The sequence below is a fragment of the Plectropomus leopardus genome, chromosome 15 (genome assembly GCF_008729295.1).
Source record: "Plectropomus leopardus isolate mb chromosome 15, YSFRI_Pleo_2.0, whole genome shotgun sequence".
Taxonomy (NCBI): Eukaryota; Metazoa; Chordata; class Actinopteri; order Perciformes; family Serranidae; genus Plectropomus; species Plectropomus leopardus.
Genome location: NC_056477.1, coordinates 14,020,769 through 14,040,812, shown reverse-complemented (window position 1 = coordinate 14,040,812; position 20,044 = coordinate 14,020,769). Strand labels below are relative to the sequence as shown.

At 37.4% G+C, this 20,044-nt stretch overlaps 1 protein-coding gene and 1 long non-coding RNA gene across 3 annotated transcripts in view; one reads left to right on the top strand and one right to left on the bottom strand.

Annotated features, from left to right (window-relative positions):
- The window catches only part of LOC121954345, a 52,594-nt gene extending 35,801 nt beyond the window's left edge, over positions 1-16,793 (bottom strand). The window contains exons 1-2 of one of the 2 annotated variants that reach the window (XR_006106567.1): positions 16,684-16,793; positions 6,468-6,611 (exon numbers count right to left, since the gene is read on the bottom strand). This is a non-coding gene — a long non-coding RNA (uncharacterized LOC121954345). The remainder of the gene's footprint in view (positions 1-6,467; positions 6,612-16,683) is intronic. The other variant, XR_006106568.1, reaches the window with a different exon arrangement.
- On the top strand, positions 16,124-19,272 carry cuedc2 (CUE domain containing 2). Its single transcript, XM_042501792.1, has 9 exons — positions 16,124-16,229; positions 17,051-17,133; positions 17,224-17,367; positions 17,904-17,965; positions 18,155-18,288; positions 18,438-18,605; positions 18,691-18,755; positions 18,843-18,903; positions 19,008-19,272. Exons 2-9 carry the CDS (start codon positions 17,060-17,062, stop codon positions 19,152-19,154), a joined length of 855 nt encoding a protein of 284 aa, XP_042357726.1. The 5' UTR covers positions 16,124-16,229; positions 17,051-17,059; the 3' UTR covers positions 19,155-19,272.
- The last annotated feature ends 772 nt before the right edge of the window (positions 19,273-20,044 follow it).

Genomic DNA, 20,044 nt, shown 5'->3' with positions numbered 1-20,044 from the left:
ATGTCAGTATTAAGCTTCTAGCCTGCTCACAATAACATTAGCATTTAACTCAAAGCATTGTTGTGTCTAAGTACAGCCTCACAAAGCTGTCAGAAATGCTGTGGTACCTGACTTATCCAACTTTTGAAGGGTACTATGAAAGGGCAAATAAAAAACACAAATAATACTGTCAATATTGAAAGTTGTGGGGTTCATTTTATAGCCTTCAAACTCAACAAACAACAACCAAAAAGTCTAACCACTTATTTGTTTAACCAGTGAGTCTTCATCGGGGCGACTGAGAAAAGTGCTGATCCAACACTTCTATAGTTGCTGTGAGGAGAAGCCTCTTGAGGAGGCACCAAGGAGCTCGGTCTGCTCCCCGGGTAGACACAGACAGAATGCTGCAGATTAACTGGTTTTCTTAATGTCTCCTCTGTGGCGAAGTTTCTTTCAGAGGGCTGAGAGGCAAACAGGCCGCGGTGAAAGACTCACTCCCCATTAGTGGAGGTAAATGGCTCTTCTGTGAGCAACCGGTTAAAGCAGGGCAGGATAAAGGGCCTCTCCACACACTTCTTCAGCCAGATTAGAGAGGTGACTCTTGTCTCAAGGATGTAAATGTTTATACGCGCACAGGGGTGCACTCTACCGTAGAAACCTCAGCAGTGTCACTGTTACATTTATCATCAGGAGTTTCACAAGGCTCTGGTCATCAGCAGTGAAACAGCTCATAATGATGCATTTCGTTTTACAGTCAATTCTGCATGAAGCCGATTTGTTTTTAGTTTAAGCTACACCTTAAAATGGGAAAATAAATTCAAAAACTCTATTTGATCTTTAGGTGCTATAACAACTTTCAAAATATTTTTTGCAAAACATAGAAAATGGAAGGATTTCACAAGAATAGAGAAAATTAAAGGCATCAGAGAAAAGTTAAAAGCAGATTCGACACAACTTTTCTTTGCCTTTCACAAGCTATTTAACCCTCTGAAACGCGATAAATGTTTTTTGTTTTTAATTGCTATGAGCAACTTGGCAAGAAATGTCCTACCAATGATGAGAAATTGGTAAAAAGGTGATGAAGAAAATGGCCTGAGAATTAGTTTTAAAAAGTGGGGGAAAATTATAAGGAAATTATGAAAAAACAGGTAAAAATGTCCAGAAAAATATATTTATAATCATTCTAGTTATATATTTGATTTTCTTGCAACTTTTTCACCTAGGTCTTGCCAATTTTTGTCCCATGTGTTGTCAAGTTCTCCCCATTTTTTTGAAAGAAATTAAACCAGTCTACTCAGGTTTCAAAGGGTTAAGACAGCCTATTCATTTTGTAATTTTTAAGGGTTTTGTATTATAAAAATTTACATGCAGTTTTCTGGAGCAGACAAACTATTGCAACACATTTTTTCCCTCACAGTTTTTCAACTCTGACTCTCCCTTACTCATTGAAAAGGTGGAGAGAAAAAAAAAAAAACAGCACCTAATCGCAGGCCCATTGCTTCCTTGCCAGCTACCAGCCCCTGATTGCATTTCAGCCGAGAAGTAAATACTACATGCTCAGTTACCAGGTGAAATCAAGCAGGCAGATGTGTCTGCAGCCTCAGTAGACACTCGCTGGACCCTGCCTCTGTCTACCTGTGCCACAGAGTTTCTAGCCAAGTCAGCTGCTGCCGATCCATGTTGCTGAGTAGGTATATGTGTGTGCGGGTGTGAGAGAAAGAGTAAGAGAAAGACCAGAGAAAAGGTAGGAATAATTTTAGTTGACTTTTTAAAGAAATTAACGTGGAATACAAAGCCACAGCAAAGAATTTGTAAGATTATAAAAAACTAAATCACCTTTTGATCAATAAAACAATGACTCAAAGTATTGCCAATAACTTCAGATTTCTACCCACACTCTGTAGAATCCGTCAGGCCTGTTTGTTATGAGGCATGTACAAAGAAGGAGAGCCGCAGAGGTACGTTTGCCAGAGAAGGGGTGAGAATACAATAGCCCTCCTTCCAAGGGTCTGTAACCATAGACTCTAATAAAGTCACTGCCTGCAAATAAAGAGCCACAGCGCAGCTCGCGTTACAACAACAAGGACGGCATTATACAACTCGGTTTGAAGTACACCACCAAATGTTAGACAGCAACAAACGCAGCACAATGCACACTATCTAATATTGATGACCCAGTAATAGCCTATATTATTTTCATTTCTATAGAACAGCTGATAATGAATTTATATTACTGATGCTACTAGATATTTTCATGAAATATTGTGTGTTTCTGTGTGATTCATGCAGTAAAAGCTGGTTCACTGGCCAAGAATGACATTAACTGTGAGAACGTTTGCACCCACATGCTGTCGGATCTGAACCAGAAACACGCTGCCCTTTACTCACAGACTTTCACAGACAGATTGGAAAGTGTAATGTAAAGGAATATTAACTGAACTAGTAATTAAGATTGCTTTGGATTATTGGCATTTATATTTTTCACAAGCGACAATGAGGCTAATAAAAAATAGATATATGTATTAACATCATGTTAGTAATACACACGATAATATTGTGTAAAATAATCCAGTCATTCTTAAATAATTTTTATTTCTTTCCATTCTTACTTTGTTTCTTTCTCTTCCTTCCTACACTTGTTTTTTGAGTGTAGTTCATTTAATTTTTTTTTAATTTTCCATAGATATCACAGTAATATCATTATTGTGAATTAATTTGACCATGATATAAGTGAAGTGAAATCTGATATCATGCCAGCTCTATTCTACCATTTAATATTTTTGGCAGAACTATCAGACTGTAAGACAGTGATGTGACTGTTATTCTCTTTTGCAACAACCTGTCAGGACACTGTTAAAAAATGGATCACTACATTGCCCACAATGCTGGTAATGGAGGAAGTATTCAGTTGCTTTACAAAAGTAAAAGTACCGATGCCACAATGAGAAAATACTCTGTAACAGTCTTGCTTTGAAAATGGCACTTAAATAAAAATAAGTATAATCAGGAGAATGTATTTAAACTATTAAAACTAAAGTACCCAATGCAAAAGAAAAAGAAAAAAGAAAAACAGAAAAGAATGAAAATGGATAAAGTATTTTTAGTAGTATTAGTAGTTTTAGTAGTTTTTAGTAGTTTAGTATTATTAGTAAAGTAACTAGTGACAAAAGATGTGAAATAAATAATAAGGACATGTAGCAGAGTTAAAGTGTCAAATGAAATGCAAAGAAAAGACTAAGTACCTCAAATCTGTACTTAATAAGTACAGTGCTTATAAATGCACATAGTTACATTCATACACGTCACTGCAGAATGTTGAACAGTGCAGCACTGAATGCTTACTTTAATTAAAGTTACAAAAAGTGGAAATGCATGTTGATACTTCACCTGCAACACACTGTAACATTAAATTATCAAAACAGTAGAGCAATCTGGTGATTCCTTTTATCGTCAATATTACATTGTAGCAGACCAAATTGTAATTGTAACCAAATGAATGAAAACTTAGTGCAAACAGATTTGTTTCCGCTAAAATACTAAAATGCAACAATGGAGAGAGAACTGGATTTTCCTCTAAACGATAACTTTCCCTCACAAACACTCATCTGTATTGTGTAGTTGCATCTAGCCAAAGTTTGAGGAAGGCTCTGTTTGCAAATTTCAGGCCTCCCCGTTGCTTGAGGTTGTGACCCCTCTTTTTATTTTTCCCGGGGCTGTTGGGTTAATGAAGTAACAACAAACTGGGCCTGCGGCTAATTTGGAGTGGCACTTCCTGGCCCCTCCTGTCTCCACGAAGACGTATTTCATTTTCTCTTATCTCTGCCTCGGTCATGTGGCTTTCCGCATGAACGCCCATGTCTCCCCCAGTTGCACGACTAATGGAAACTTCGTTAATGTCATTAATCTGCAGACCAGGACATGAACCAAACACGTTTAACCTTTCTGGGCAGGCCTCTGCCACAGAAGCTGTAGCGACTGTCCACACACTCTGTACTTGTGGCTCAGTGTGACGTGAAACCATATGAGATTCTCTTGTCCACATCCATTTACGCCACTGGGACTAACAGCCAACACAGCAAAGCCTAGAAATAAACTTCCCAAAAATATTTTTAACTGGTCCAATGATATCAAAGTTTCACCATAAAAAGCTCAATAATGCTTCCTCCAAACTGATATTTTTGATCAAAATTGGTCAAAATGGCTCAACCATGTGTCAACTATAAGGCCTGATTTTGTATAGCAGTAATACAGGATGTTATGTGCATGTTTTAAAACTTAAAATAATTGTTTCCCAAGTGCAAAACTAGTACAAGTTGATTTAAATATGTTAGTATGTGGGCGTTCATTTTTGCATATGTGAGTGTATACATACTGTATGTGTGTGTGTGTGTGTGTGTGTGTGTTTGTGTGTGTGTGTGTGTGTGTGTGTTTGTGTGTGTATGTGTGTGTGCATGCGTGCGTGCATGCTTGTGTGCTGGCATGTATATGCATGTGTATTTGTTTGTTGATTTATTTGAACCCTTTAAATCCCTGACAAATTAGCTTGATTGCTTTCAAGAACACAGAAGGAAGGCAATGAGCAACCCACAATAAAATTACCAAGAAATCAGCTAAAAATTCATATTAAAAAATTACCTGAAATTTTCAACCAAAAAACAAATAAACAAATAAAAACAAAAAAAAAAATTAAAATGGTAATAATTCTATAAAAAAATATTATATGATCACTTTGAACATAATTTTCTGGAAATGTTTCAATTTTTTAAATTATTCTTTAAATCTACTAATTTCTTGCAATTTGCAGGAAATTTCTTTCCAGGCTTTTCATTTCTTTTTCCCCGTGTTTTTTTTTTTTTTTTAAAGAAATCAAAGCAATTTGCTCAGGGTTCAAAGGTTTAAATACTTGTCAAAGGCATCTGAAGGCAGCACAAGAAAAGTGATGTCAATCTAGGTTTTAAAGAGTTAAGCATGTTTTGTGTCATGTGGACACATATCATTTTGTTTTCCATGTTCTTTTACAAAAACAAACACAGATAAAAAGTAAATAAGAAAAGATCATGCTTCCTGAGACAATTAACGCATCTGAGTTTACACTGAATATGTTACTTTTCTAACCAGCCTCACTTGACTGAACGGGTGTTTATAGATGACAGCACTCTCACTTCCACCATGCACATTTAAACAATGGTAATGTCAAAAGACTGCTTAATGACTAATCAGGTGGCTGTGATTCATGCCTCATTCAAAGCCCTTATTCACACATTCCTGCAGCTCCATGAATGGACACTCTCAGCCCCACATGTCATATACTTTCATTCATAAAGAAGAAAACAACAAGAGGGGGAGAGAGGCTGGAGAAAAAAAAGGAACCTCTCTGGTAGGATGGGTAACCCAGGGGACATTTTCTTTTGTGTGGCGCTCAGCTTATGGGGCCAAATGCCAGCAGGCTTACCTCCACACTGTCTGTCTGTGTGTGTCCCCCTTTCCTTTGCACACAGTAATTAGGAGGATCTTAATGGAGAGGGGGTTTATTAGTGTCTGAGGAAGGCTTTAAACGTCACTTTAATTAAGGGGGATTCTGCAGACAGCTTGTGTGGCGATGTCACCCATTTTATAAAATCCTTGTTTGGGCACAACAGGAAAATAGAAGTGAGTCTTTAAAAGGAAGAAGGAAAAAAGGGCTTTCCAGAGGAAGGCCGTCTAGACCTGCGGTCAGGGACAGAGCAGATCGTCTGACCCTGGCTGGGCATTAAGATGACGGTCATTATTTGCCAAGAAATTCCACATGTGTGCACGCAGGGAGCAAACACCCCCTCTCACGAAAAAAAAAAAAAAATCAGCCAAACAAACCACCCGCCCCTCTTAAACTGTTAAAAGATAACCTCACTGCTAAAATTTTGGGGGGATTAATTTATTCTCAGCATATCCTATGGCCATTCATGCAGGATATAAAATCCTAGATTATTTCCTGCTTGGTTAACCCGCATCCGGCCAGTCCCTCTCACAAAGCCATTCTAATGTTGCCATTAGTTATGCTCCTCTGGTGGCCAAAAGATTGATCCCAGAGACTTGGAATCCAATAAATGTGTACATGAATGGCAGAGGGAGATAACACGTTTCCCACAGATAGCGCAAAGGGGACGATCAGTGCTCAAACACGATTGGAAAAAGATGATTAATGATGTAATATTTGACAATAACCTCAACATTCAATTCAGCATTCAATTTTTCAAAAGGCTTTTCCTGTTTACGTCATGTTTATGAATTTATTCAATCTTTTTAGAATATTAACCCCTGAAAATGCTTCGTTTTTTAAAGTTGTCTGACAAAAACCAATGTGTGAGGTGTGTTGTAAGTTTTAAAAGAAATTAATAAGGATTTTCTTTTTTATCTGATGAGGACAAAAGGAAACAAATTGCCTCTCCGTCAAAAACAACAAAAAAGAAGAAAACTAGCATACCAACGACCACTAGCAAACATGTACTCACTCATAAAAGCTGGTGTTGTCACAGACATCATGAGGCTGTAAAAGTCGAGTCTTCCACAATAACTGCAGCTGCCGGGAGCCTACGGAGGGGATCTGATAATGGGCCTGAGGGGAAACGACGGCATGCTCAGGGACCATGGATTGTCTGGAAGACAGATAAGAAGACACAGGAACAGGTTATCAGCTACTTTATGGGGTGTCACTCTCCTCAAACACTCACCTGTTCCGCAGGAAAATCATAGAATCACAAAGCAGGCGTCCCGTTAATTCATGCAGGGATCTTGCTGTTGTGGATCATATAAATGCAGATATATTTACACCTTTGAAACCATGTCCAATTCACCATGTTTGCATTAATAATATACAGATTTAGTTCTATTTTGTTACAAGAAATGAAAAATAGGACATAAAAGCATATTTTGCTTTTTTCATGTATTTATGAACAAACGCTGAAAATACCTCCTAAGATATAATATTAACATAAATCAGGATTTCTACCCATGTGACAGTGTGTCAACTAAAACTCAAAACATGGTCAAAAATTTATGTTGTGCTTCAAAACCAGTGAACACAACTCAGAACAGGCTCTTGGGACTCATAGAAAGTACAATATGTCCACCCAGAACTGTTTTGTTTTTTTTAAATTGTCTAACAATGTTATTAGAAGACACTGTCGAAATACTTGTCACTTATGTAGATATGTGGTCCAATTCTGGCTGGATTAGTCAGCTGTCACAGCACACTTACACAAATTCCTTAATTGGCGCCAATCATTCAACAACACAGTGATTTTCCTATTTTGTACGGTCCCTAAAACATGGAAAAACATACAAGCATGGAAAAATCATCTGTTTAAAACTTTACTTGTCTCATGGGTAGGCAACCTGCGGCTCTCGAGCCACATGCATCTCTTTGTATCTTCTCCCTATGGTTTTAACAAAAAATGATGATGAATGATGGTGAATAACCATCATTTTTTTTTTACATTTTCATTTATTATTGTTGTTGGCCAATAGTGATTCTAACATTTCCCAGCTGTAAAAATGTCTAGCCTTTACAGCGATTAAAAAATGATTTAATGATTTGTCATATAAAGTGTGTGTCATAAAGCCTGGCACCTTTTCCTCTACGTTTTGTCAAACGTCAGGAGCGGTGGCTTGTTTTGAGTCTTTCCTGACAGGCTAGCTGTGGTTTCCAAATATACCGCCCCCCCCCACAAAAAAACGTGAACAGATTTGTTTGCTTTCATTTCCAATGTTGCAAAGTTAAAGTACAAAATAATCATAAATAGTTCACTGCAGAGACGCCACCTTGTGGTTACAAATATTAACACTCATTATTGCTGATAGGGTTATTTAGACTTAATAGGCTGTGTTACGTTCATTAAAGGGCTCAAATGTGTTTTCCAGCTCCAAACAGTTTTTTTTTTCTTTTTGGCCAAAAATGGCTCTTTTGACAGTAAAGGCTGCCGACCCCTGACTTGTCTGGATGCAATTGCTAATAATTTTAGGACAAATTTATTTTATGTTTGAAGTGGACAACACTGTTGAGCAGTGAGAAGGAATTAGCTGATGGAGCAGCTTGACTGAGGTAAACGGTAGCTGAGCTGAGAGGTGATGTGCCTTGTGGCGCTACTGGACAGGTACTCTAAAAACACTTCCTGTGTAGGTGGAGAACAGTGGCGTCACTGCACCCTGGGCTATTCTGAAAGAAGTTGTAATGCAAAGCTTTTGTTCGTGGTACATTTCAGGGGCCAAAGCAAAAATCTTTCATACTAATCACTTTCTATGAAAGGTATTGCAATTGTTAAGAGCATTTAGTTGAAGTTTCTTTGTATAAAATTACACTGAGTGCTTTGTTCACTTGTATAAAGCTGGCAGAATAAAAGTTTTGTTTTTTTGTGCAAGAAGAAATTGCATTTTCCACAATGAAATCACTAAACAATAAGAAACAATGCCAATTTCTATTTTCCACTGACTTCATCCACACGTGATAACGATCACCACATCATGAATAATTAAAGAGTAGTTTTTGTTATCATCTTGGAGCAGCTTGTCGCTGTACACTAATGTACAGGGAATGTATGCTTACTGAAATGTTTAATTGCAAAATATTTCTAAAAACTTTGTCATATCACTCACGCCGTGTTATGGTTTACTTTTACATTAAAGAACATCGTGACATGACATGCCTCAATGTGCAGACCGCGAAGCCACTAAATCAGAGAGAAATGTTCCTTTTACATGAAAAAAAAAACCGCAGCCCAACTGTAGACTGCTCAACTGCATGGGTACATTCTCCAGATTTTTTATCATTATGCATTCACCCACATAAATGATCAAAACAAATGACAATCTCTGTGCAAAGACGAGACGGAGCCCACAAAAGGGAGTCTGACAGCCATTTCCACAACAGATGTTTTTACAGAGGGGTGTCTTCTCTCCGCTGAGCAGTCTCACACATGAGAGACCCCCAAAAGCTTCAGAGAAACGTCCAGAAAACCAACATGTAAATTTGTAACTGCCATGTCTCAGACTAGCTGGCCCACGCCGACTTTATATACATATCAGTGTGGATGATTTAAAAAGGCGGAGGAATAGAATTAGAACTTCAATATCAGAAAAAGACAACAGACAACGTCATTATGTGTTATCGTGAAAAGATAAGTCCCTATTGATCCAGGTTGTGGGCAAAGGCTGCGCTATTGACAGGAAGACAGAATATGTCGGAGGGGCAATATTTCATACATTTGGCCTGTTCACTCCATCACTGTGAGAGGGTGTTTTTCTGGGCTGTATATAATAACACGTGTGCTCTTTATTTCCTTCAGATCAATGGTAATGCGAGGGGGGCCACACAAGATGGATGCCACAGGCAGGTTAACCTATCGACTGCTGAACAGAGACACACAGACCAAGACAAGGGAGACCAACCTATTTACTGAGATGCACCTAAGCTAGTTGTGTTTTGAATCGCACTACTTATTACGCCCATTCATGTTGCCTAATGAATTCTAATGACATTTTTTTCATTCACCGAAAAACTGCAATAAAAAATCTGACGTCTTGCATAGTTGTATCTACTGTATATTTAGAAGAATCAATTTTTCTCCATTATATATATTTATTGTTCAATTGATTTGAGATAATTTTTTGCATGCTTTATTGTCTACAAGTCATGTCTAACACCTTCACTCTTGGAAGTTAGGGTGCAGGGAAAAGAGGCAATAGGCTGCCTGGTGACCACTTCCTGGAGACAGTACAGGAGGCAGACGGGAGGGCAGGCTCGCCCACATAGGTGGCCCGGATCTGGACCAGGTCAGCCGCGCCCTCGGACAACCAGCCAGCTAATCTCATGCCCATGCTCCAAGTCCCCTCAATCACTAATCTGCAGTTCTTTATAAATAAATAAAAAAAGTGTAACATTTAATTAAAAACATATGCAAACTTTGAGTTCACAAGTGTTGTTAATACTTGTGTAAAAATCTACACAATAACCCTTTGAATCACACGACCTTCAAAACCAAGCAGAGAGAGGTGAAATGATTAGTAAAATTTGATTAAAGATGGGTTATGATTGTAAAGGAGGCCTTATATTGTAAAAGTTTCAATTAATTAAACTGTACTGTGCTTGAATTCACTCTGTAAATGCACCTTTTGTAATGCCGTGGAACAGATATGTTGAGTGTTTAAAACATTTTTAACAAATTCTCCCTCCAAATAATGTGCTGATCCCATCTCTGCCGCACAGGTGATTCAACTGAAAATATCAGATAATTCTGAGCCTTTCTATTGTGGATGCAATGCTACACATTCACTAAGAAAATACAATAAAATCTAAATATGAAGTCACTCTGGCTGAACCGCAAATCGAACGTTAATAGAATAATACTGTTCCGACAGACAGCTCCGAGCATTATTGTCTAAAGTTGGGTAAAGGGTAATTAATTTGGCAGTAAATCATTCAGTGTTTTGGTGACTCTGATGAGAATTGTAATTTTTTTTACTCAGACACCCCCCCCAGCCAACCCCCAGTCCCCATTGTCTGTGTGAAAATGGAAATCTGTGCCACCAGTACAATATCCACATTATGTGCCCTGCCTCGACATTGTTGCATGACATGCTTGATTGTACCCTGGCATATAGGAACGGAAATGTGTAAACATACCATTAGCACATATTAAGGTTTGGCTTCCACTTACTTTAATGTGCAATGAGTTTATAAGTTTTTCAACAATTTCTTCCTTGTTTGAATAAAACACCTATTAGATATTTGCAGAACAGTCTTTTTTATGTCAAAGGCAGAAAAAAAATCCAAATTAGCTTCCTTCTGTATATGTGATTTGGACAAATGTTGTCTTTTTCAAAGTTACATTAAATACAGTTTATAGAAATACACATATATTTAATTATCTATTTTACTGTCACACACATGCACAAAACAATCACAGGGATTTGGCTTTGTCACACCGTTTTAACTCAACCATTCTACTTGTTTGTGCCGCCCTCAGTGGCAACTCTTATTAATAACGTTGCTTGAGGCTAAAGGTGCAATATGTTCCTTGTTCCTATTAAAGGTAGATGACATTTGTATACATTGATTTGACTTAGTGTGTTTATATGTTATACAATGATTAGACCACTAATGGTCTGAATGTTTCTCTGGATGTTTGTTTCTTGTGATACTGTTAGAGGAGCTGAGACTGAGACAAACACACAAAAAAAATACTTTAACCTTTGTAACTAAGTAGTGCTATCTTCTCAGTAAGGCTAATTTTACAAAATAAGACATATTTGTTCTATATTCATCTTAGTGAATATGAAAGTTCCTCTTTTGCAAAGTATTATGCACTTATTTAGAAACTGATTGGATGTGTGCATCACTGGCTGAGGATGCAGTACAGTATGTTTCTCATAGGGTTGCAATGATATACCTGTTTCAACATATACTGCTGTATGGAAATTGAGAGTTATCATACTGTGTACATTTGCTTGTCTATGGTATTTTAAAAATACAACTAGATGTAGAATTTTACCTTTATTTTAGTTATTTTCAAAAGGGAGACTGTTTACATATACTTTCAAAAAAGTATTCAGTCAAAAAAAGTTTTAAGTTTTAACTACAGAATAAAAATATACTTCTTTTTAAAATTCCTTTAAGGGCCATTGTAACTAATGTAATACTGTGATACAGTGACACAGCAACATTTTCTGAGATAATTATCGTACCATGAAAATCTCATACCATTGCAACCCTAACAGTTACCTTACCATGTATATTTACTTATCTATTGAAAAAAACTATTTATAAAATCTTTATAAAACCTTTATTAAGCTAAGATGTTACATTGAAATTTGTATTTTGCAAGTGAGACCTAGCTGAGACAAGGCCATGTAGCAGCATAAAAACAAATAAATCTCTCTCTCTCTGTTATTTTAGTTAGTTTCAAAAGGCAGACATTTCACAATTACTTCTATATTTTAAAATATGGCTTCAAGTTTTAATTATAGTATTTTTTTTGTTAAAAACAACAACTTCTGTTCACAGTCATTTAAGGGTCATCTTTGTAACTGATAACGGTAATTCTGCTATACAGTGAAACCACAATATTTTCTGAGACAGTGACTGTACCATGAAAATCTCATGTTGTTGCAACCTCAGTGTCCCTCTCTCACTCAGTCACCCAAAAGCATGGACTGCTCTGCCGCTGCATGCACAAAGATGTAAAGTCCTGTCTCATAAAGGCAAATCAGAAAAGCTAACCAAACATTAACGACTGTAGCAGTCTGATTTGTTGTGCTCTGATAGGACTGAATCAAACATAACTTTCTTCCACAACTACATCAGTAATCTTCTATAAATGGCAGCTGGACAAATTTCAGCACAAGAACTGTGAACTCTGCTCACAAACTCTGTGTTTTAGGGTCTGTGTGACACAGAATGAATAGAGCTGGCCTATATATATGACACTATGTATGCTCTCCCAAGATGTTATAAACTATCATAGGTGTTATATTAGCTTTTTTTTGTTGTTTTGTTCTACAGGAAGGTGTTGAGCGAACCATTGCTCAGAGACGTGGATGAGTTCCTGCTGTCACTAATAACTCAATGCTGCCACCTTGTGTCAGGACACCTCTACCCACAAACAAAAAAAGAAACCCTAGTTTACGCTTTAGTAGGTCTGTCAGCATGAGTTAATATTTACCACTGAATTCTGCATGGAGAAGATGAAAAACATGATTATATGCAGGGTGGCTTTTAGATCATCCATTATTGTTTTGGGGCTAAATGTGACACTGCAGTTTGCACTGCTTTGTCGATATATGTGTAAATAAATGTTTGCGTGAGCTGCACATTAAAAGTGTAAACGAAACATTAGAGAATATTGATGCTGCTGAGTATGTGCGTGAGTGTTAGTGTGTTACGGCTTGCGGTGTGTTCTCAGTGTTAACACACATGGAGAAAACCGAGATGCTCTCCTTTGCTGTAGATTTTACACGCTCTCCTCCGATACCTCAGCCCCACCTGTCTAGCCATGAGCTCAGAGTTGAAACAGAGTTCAGCCAACTTGAGAATTGTTCTTGCTTGTTTTATCAGCGGCGTGTACCATATTTCCCCCATGAAATACTACAGCCGACAAGAGATACTGCCAAGGGAGCAGGGAAACAATTGAATGGGCATTAATGATTTACAGGTACATATCTGCTATAATACCAACACAGGCGGAGGTAACTGAGAGCAGGATCTGATGACATCATTGATGTTGCCTCAGATAACACCTTGATCATCAACTATGTATGGATCTGGCAAAAGATATAAGATAATGTCCAAGTGAGAGTAGACTATTTACTGGACTAATGTAGGCTAGACCGGCGTGACATTCAGACTGAGTCAGGAACGGTGGGTCACTGAAAGTCTGAACTAAGCTGTTAGCTGTATAATTCATTTTAAAAGCTTATGTTTAATATTTGATTACACGCGGAATACATGAAAAAGATTTTAACGTTCTACAAACAGGTTTTAACATTAAACAGATGTTGGACACTGCATATTAGAGCTATTAGTGTGTGTGTTTTTGATGCAGCTTTCATTAAGCAACAGTAGGATTTATTATGGAGTTGCATATTAATGTAGAAGTCCCTTCTTGTTTGTTGTAGTCTGTTTTATTTTAATTTGCTTGTTTTTAAGGCTTTTTCATGTTTTTAATTTACCAAAACATAATGAATAGGTTTAAAGTTTATTGACATCACCTGACATTTTTAGTTACCTTAAAACATTTGTTGTAGACTCACTAAAATAATACACGTTAGTGTATGTTCTGCTTAATGTATGCCTCGCAAGTACAGTGAAGTAGCTTAATGTTGTACACAATGTATTGACATATGAAATATTTCATATTTAGCTTGTTCTGCATCAGTTTGTTTATTTATATATTAGTTGATTGAACTAATATTAATTGACAACTACTTTGGCAGTAGAATAATTGTTTTGGTCATTTTCTAAGGCAAAAACACCAAACATTTGCAGGTTTAATGCTTCTTAAGTATGATCATTTCATCATGTTTTTCTTTATCATGCATGACTGTAAAATAAATAACTTTGGATTTTTGGACTGTTGGTTGGACATTACATACCATTTGAAAGCATAATAGTGATCTCTGAGAAAATGCACAGGGCCTTTTCCGCTATTTTCTGACATTTAATTAATAAAAAAAATAAATTGCGTATTAATATATCAAATTGTTGTTTGTTGATAAAATGTTAGACAATGATGGGTAAACGTCTGTCACAGCTTTCCAAAGTCCAAGATGTTTTCTTTAAATGTCTTGATTTGTCCAAAACCCAAAGATATCCAGTTATAAAAATGAGGATACATAAAAAATTCCTATTTTGGAGGAGTTGGAAATTTTAAGGCATTTTTGCTTGAAAATAACAAATAATTAATCAGTTATCAAATAGCTGCTGATTACCTTCAAAAGGTCCCTCAGGAGAATGTTGCAATTGTGAAAGAGTCCTGCACCAATTATGCAGGTATTGTGCAGGACAATGAATTGTCAAATGATTGTCCTGCAGGCCTCTTTCTGTTGATCGACTAATTGATCAACAAATAACATGCATTCTGTGGATAGATTACCTGATTAATTAATTACTCAACAAATTGTATCAGCTCTAATGTAATTTTTAAGTGTCTGATCTTAGTATTGAATGGGTAATGTTCAGGTTGTTGTGACCATTTAAGAAGTCAGTTTAAAAAGATTTTATTTATTAGAAAAAGTGGCGTCTTGTCTTTTTTTCATGGAGGGACTGTTTTTTATTAATGAGGGGGGAGAGAGTGGTGACAAACGGGGAGTATTTTTTATATTTTTAAGAACTGGGGATGGACTTGTGTTTTTTGTTTTGGCTTAGGGGAGGGACTTACAACTTTAAATGGTTGTATTTTGCATATAATTTCAATATCCTACGATAGTGAATACATCTATCATATAACCCTTTCCCAACAAAATTAGCACATGCACATGGGTTTGTCAAACACGGGTTAACCTGCTATAAATAGGCTATAGACTGCTTTTCCATTACCAGAAGAGCAAAGCTCTGTACACAGTGCTGCAGCAGACAAGTAAGCCTTTTGTGTGTGTGATTTGTTTTGGTGTGTCCGTACATAGTTACAGACAGACAGAACAGGTAGACAGCAGCATGGACAGAGGTCTGTGAAAACAGTGGTTACTTCTCCTTATATTTCTATTTCTTATTCAGTCGTTCGGTGCAGACTAATTTTGATCGATGTTTAAGAGCTGCTTAGATGGGGACCGGTAGTAATTAGTGGCGGTGCATCATTGCATATCACAGGTGATGGTGATAACTCCCATGCTGTTTGCTCATTGCATCAGCTCCAATACTACCAACATACATCTTACCTATATCATTTTTTATCATCTTTTATTGCATTTATACTTATACTTTCTAAAATTTTGTTCAGTACTTTAACTGCCTTTCAAGAGTTGTCTGTTTTATCAATTTAATTCATTTTATTTGCTTTATTTTTGTTGACCATTTTATACACATTTTGTTCTTGACTTTTGGTTTGACTTTTATAGACCTTTCTCTGTTTGGCATGTTTGTTAATGTGTGGTTTATTATTCCCGTAAATGTTTTTAAAGGTGCTATATGGATATTGTTTTTTTTATTATTTGTTTTTCTTTATTTACGTATGAGGACATTTTGCTGAAGAAATTAGCTGTTTGTTTTGATGATAACTCTCATTTTGTTTGCTTGTTGCATTGGCTCCAATACTACCAACATTTGATGTGAATATTTCACACACACACACACACAAAAAGATAGTTGCTTATGGTGGTAGGAGAGAGAGATGCATTTCCCCCAGACAACTCAGGGAGGCTCAAGGAAAAATATTTGTAGCTTCAGGGAGGGAGGGACACCCACCCTTCCACCCCCTCCTCAGATACATTAAGTACAGTCCTTAAATACATATATTTTCTTGGTTCCACGTGGCATTTCAACTCCATTTCAAACAATCACTCCAAATAAGTTTCACACATACAGACATTCATAAAATAGCCCAAAAGATGCGTTTAACCTGACTTAACCACACTGTTTACAATCAAAGGAAATGACGTGCCAATGTTTTGAATCGTGCGGGCTAACATCACGGAGAGAAAGCCTGTAACCACTGCACTGACCAGCATCCCCCCCTAACATATCTGGGGAAAACTTAAAGCTTCATGTCCCCATAATTTCTGAAACAGTAAGTTTTACTCCACTAAAAGTCGCCCCGACGTAAATAACCAAGGAGAGTTTTGCATGAATCGTTTGCCGTTAGCTAGCCGTTACTGTTAGCTAAGCAATAGCTAACGCTAGTTCGCTAACAACACATCGTTATTTTCTCTAAGACAATATGAATATAAAGCTTATTGTTTTTAGTTAATAGTCACTAGTCATGTGTAGGAAATATGACAGAGCGCTGAACATGTGTTAGTATGAGGTGCGACGATTTAGCGAACAATAGCTTAGCCATGGCGCTAATAATTAACATTATGTTAGCTGATAACTAATGCCTGAGTAGCTGCGATGCTAACGCTAAGCAACAAAACCACGCTAGCAGGCTTGTTACATAATATCATGTGAATGTGACTCAAACTCATTGTTTCATGACATTTGTTAATTTGTATTTAAGGATACTTTGACAGCAATTAACTTACTTTGTTTAGTGAAGACGTTAAGTAGCGTCCTTAACGAGTGTTATGGTAGTTATGGTCGCATCCGGGCTAACTCGACTGTGCACCTGTGTTCAAATGAATCGTGAGGTCTGCTGAGAAGTTCATGTAACTTTAGGTCGGTCGTAAAAGTCAAAACTGACCCCCACAAGCGCCCTGCCGCGACGGCATGAGATCCTGCAGCGGCAGCTTTCATAAGATATGCTTTTGTAACATCTCCATGTAGGTCTGAGCTGCTGCTGGTGGGCCATATTTGGTACATGAAGACAACTGCTTGGTTATTTAAGGTTTGCAGTTACTAAAGCTGCCCTCGCCAGCTGCGGCGTAACGCATTTTGTCTGTATTTCTGCAGGAGAACGCAATGGACCTCCACAAAATCATCCACAGTGCGCTGCATGAATTCATTCAGGCTTACATTCCCGATGCAGATCTCAGGTAAACAGCTTTACAGTGTTTTTTGTATACTAACAAAAAGAGTCTAGTTTTTCTGTTACACTAACTTATTGTTTTTGACATTCAATGCAGCACACTGGATGATGTTCTTCTGTCTTACATCACTGGAGTCCTAGAGGACCTCGGCTCCCAGCAAAGTGTTGAGGAGAACTTTGACGTGGAGGTCTTTGCAGAGATGTTAGAAGCTTACATTCCTGGCTTTGCCGAAATTGACAGGTAAACAGATAGTTGCACTTTAGTCTCTGCTCTGTACTACATTTGGGATTTTGAGGAAAAAACTAACGCTTGCACACTTACTGCATGCCAGACAACTTTAATGAAGACAACGTTTCAATCCTATTTGGATCTTCATCAGGTCAAATGTTAAATGTGTCAAATTAACAAACACCACTCCTGTGTTTATTCAAAATGCACACCATTAGGCTGACAAGCTCTATGGTGGCTGGTGTTTTTAACCAGCTCAACCACTCAGGGTGGTTAAACAACTTATAATCAACACTTCAATGAAATATATATATCAAATACACAAGGAAAATCAGTAATGTGAAAGTCATACTCCAAATAAAACATATATCTTAATTAATAAAACATTGCATCCATCAAAAATGCATCATCAGTCAACATCACCTGCTTTCAGAAATGTATTATGTTAAGTCAGTGACAGGGCAAAAGACATTTCAAATACATGCATAAAATGTTCTCTAACGCCCTTCTTAAACAGTTGTTATAACATCTTTTTTTTTCATTTGCAGTGTCAAAGTCTGTGAAATGATGTTCAATCTGGCTTCAAAATTAGCCACCGCTCGGAGCTCAGGTAGTGCTTTTATTATTATTTCTTAAACATGCAGAACTTTGGCAGTCTTACCCTTTCCAAAATGTTTATTCGTGTTTATAGTGTTGCCAAAGGAGTCACCAAAACAAACTTTATCAGGCAGTGCAATGCTTTTTAGGTTGCCATCAACATTTATACTAGTGTTCTGATGTTGATTTGTCCCTTATTTAGCTTTTGAAGAAAATGTTGAACCTAAGGCAAGCACAGGAGAGATATCACTGAAACTCACCACCCTGCCAAGTGAACCAGCATCCAGAGGAGAATCACAGTGCCTTAAAACACAGACAGAGGGCGCCACTGCCAAGGTTATCATTTCAGCACACATCAGCACATTATTTTACTTTGCTCAAAACCTTGGATAACTGTGATAAAACGTATTGTTAATACGACTCCTGATGTTAATATTGTTAACATCCATCAAAATTAAAGCTAACACAAATGTTTGCATGTCCAGCTACCAGTGTCTGAATGGGAGTCCCAGGAGCAGCACCTGCTGGAGATGTTTCCCAAGTGTAGCCTTTCTGAGGCTCGCAGCGCCTTGTCTATTGCCAAAGGAGACATGGAGGAAGCAGTGCGCCTTATCATAGAGGGCGATGTCCAACTCAGCCCCACTCCTCTTAATGTGAGTCTCTGCTACACTGACACTGTGTTTCTTGTCAGCCATTGCCTACCTCACAGTCTGATTTTATGTTATCCTGTTGCCTCAGGTAAACCATGGGAAGAGTATTTCCTCAGTGGCAGACCAAAAACTCAAAGAGAGCATTCTGGAGAAGTGAGTAATGTTGCTATTGTCATGTAGAGAGCCGAATTAGTTTTACTGTTTTGTTTCTGGTTTCATGACTGCGTTTCATCTCCATAGGTACATGCTGGTGGACAGGGAGGATGATAAGAAAACACACCGGCCTGTCCCTCCCAAAGATGTAAGTCTTTGGTTTTACTGCTTATCAACAATGACACTTTATCAGAACTGTTCTGTGCAATAAAACTTCTGCACTCTGGTGTGGGTTTTTTTTTTTTTTAACAGGCTCCAAAGAAGCTAGTTCGGTACCACGGAAATCAGGTGGTTACCACAAAGGGAGAGCGATATCAGCTTGTGAAGAAAGATGAGGCAGAGGACATGAAGAAGACATATGTCAATCTCAAGCCTGCACGAAAGTACCGATTCCATTGATGACAAGCACAATACTGTAAGAGCAGCTACTGACAATATTGTTTACTTTTTTTTAAAGAAGATCATTTGGCCTGAATATGTTAGATTTTTTTCCCCGAGTAAAGAAACATAATTGTGAGTGTGTCAGTGGCTTATTTAAAAATGTTGTGTTACCATTATATGCCTTGGTTAAATTACAGTGTTTTAGTTGTTTGAGGAGCTTTTTAAATTTTATGTGATATTTTGGTGAGGATGTTGTGACCTTTGTTTGTGTAACAGCCTAACCTATCTACTTTTTGCCATTTCAGCAGGTCTGATGTTGCACTGACATTATTGTCTTTTTTTACCTCTTAATTTTCTTATTTTTTAACTGTATTTTCTTTTAACGTACAATAGACATTGTAGATTCATAATTATGACATGAAGTTGTAGAGATGGATCTATTGTCATTTCTGTAAATAAGTTTGTGGTGCTGTGGAGTTCTTTTGGACATTACAAGTCACAATTGCTTTTTTTATGTAAATATCAAAACATTGATGCCAATTTCATTTAAAGTTCTATTTTTACATCATGCAGGAATACCACACTGTGGAACTGTTTGGCAAACCCTTGTGCATTGGACAGGTTGTTGTGCTACAAAATGGTTTTCAAATGAAACTCTTATCTGTGGCAAATCAAGTCTCTGGTATGAAGTGTAAACAGCCACCAATATGCACTGTGATCAGATCAGTCAAAGTCAATTCAGATAACTCTGGATAATTTATGGAGGTTCTGTGCTTTTGAGATAGATGAGAACCACTTTGAATTATCCTCAGGACAAGAAAATATGTTGCAAGTAAGTCCACAAGAGGAAGGCCACAGTTCTGATTTTTATCATCTCCTATCACCACAGCTCTTGGTGTGAATAGAGG

What these genes read in the sequence shown, in the direction of transcription:
- cuedc2 (XM_042501792.1), top strand. Translation starts at nt 17,060, where the DNA reads ATGGACCTCCACAAAATCATCCACAGTGCGCTGCATGAATTCATTCAG. An exon ending in ATTCCCGATGCAGATCTCAG is followed by an intron (nt 17,134 to 17,223) that starts GTAAACAGCTTT and finishes CATTCAATGCAG; the next exon opens with CACACTGGATGATGTTCTTC. An exon ending in GGCTTTGCCGAAATTGACAG is followed by an intron (nt 17,368 to 17,903) that starts GTAAACAGATAG and finishes TTTCATTTGCAG; the next exon opens with TGTCAAAGTCTGTGAAATGA.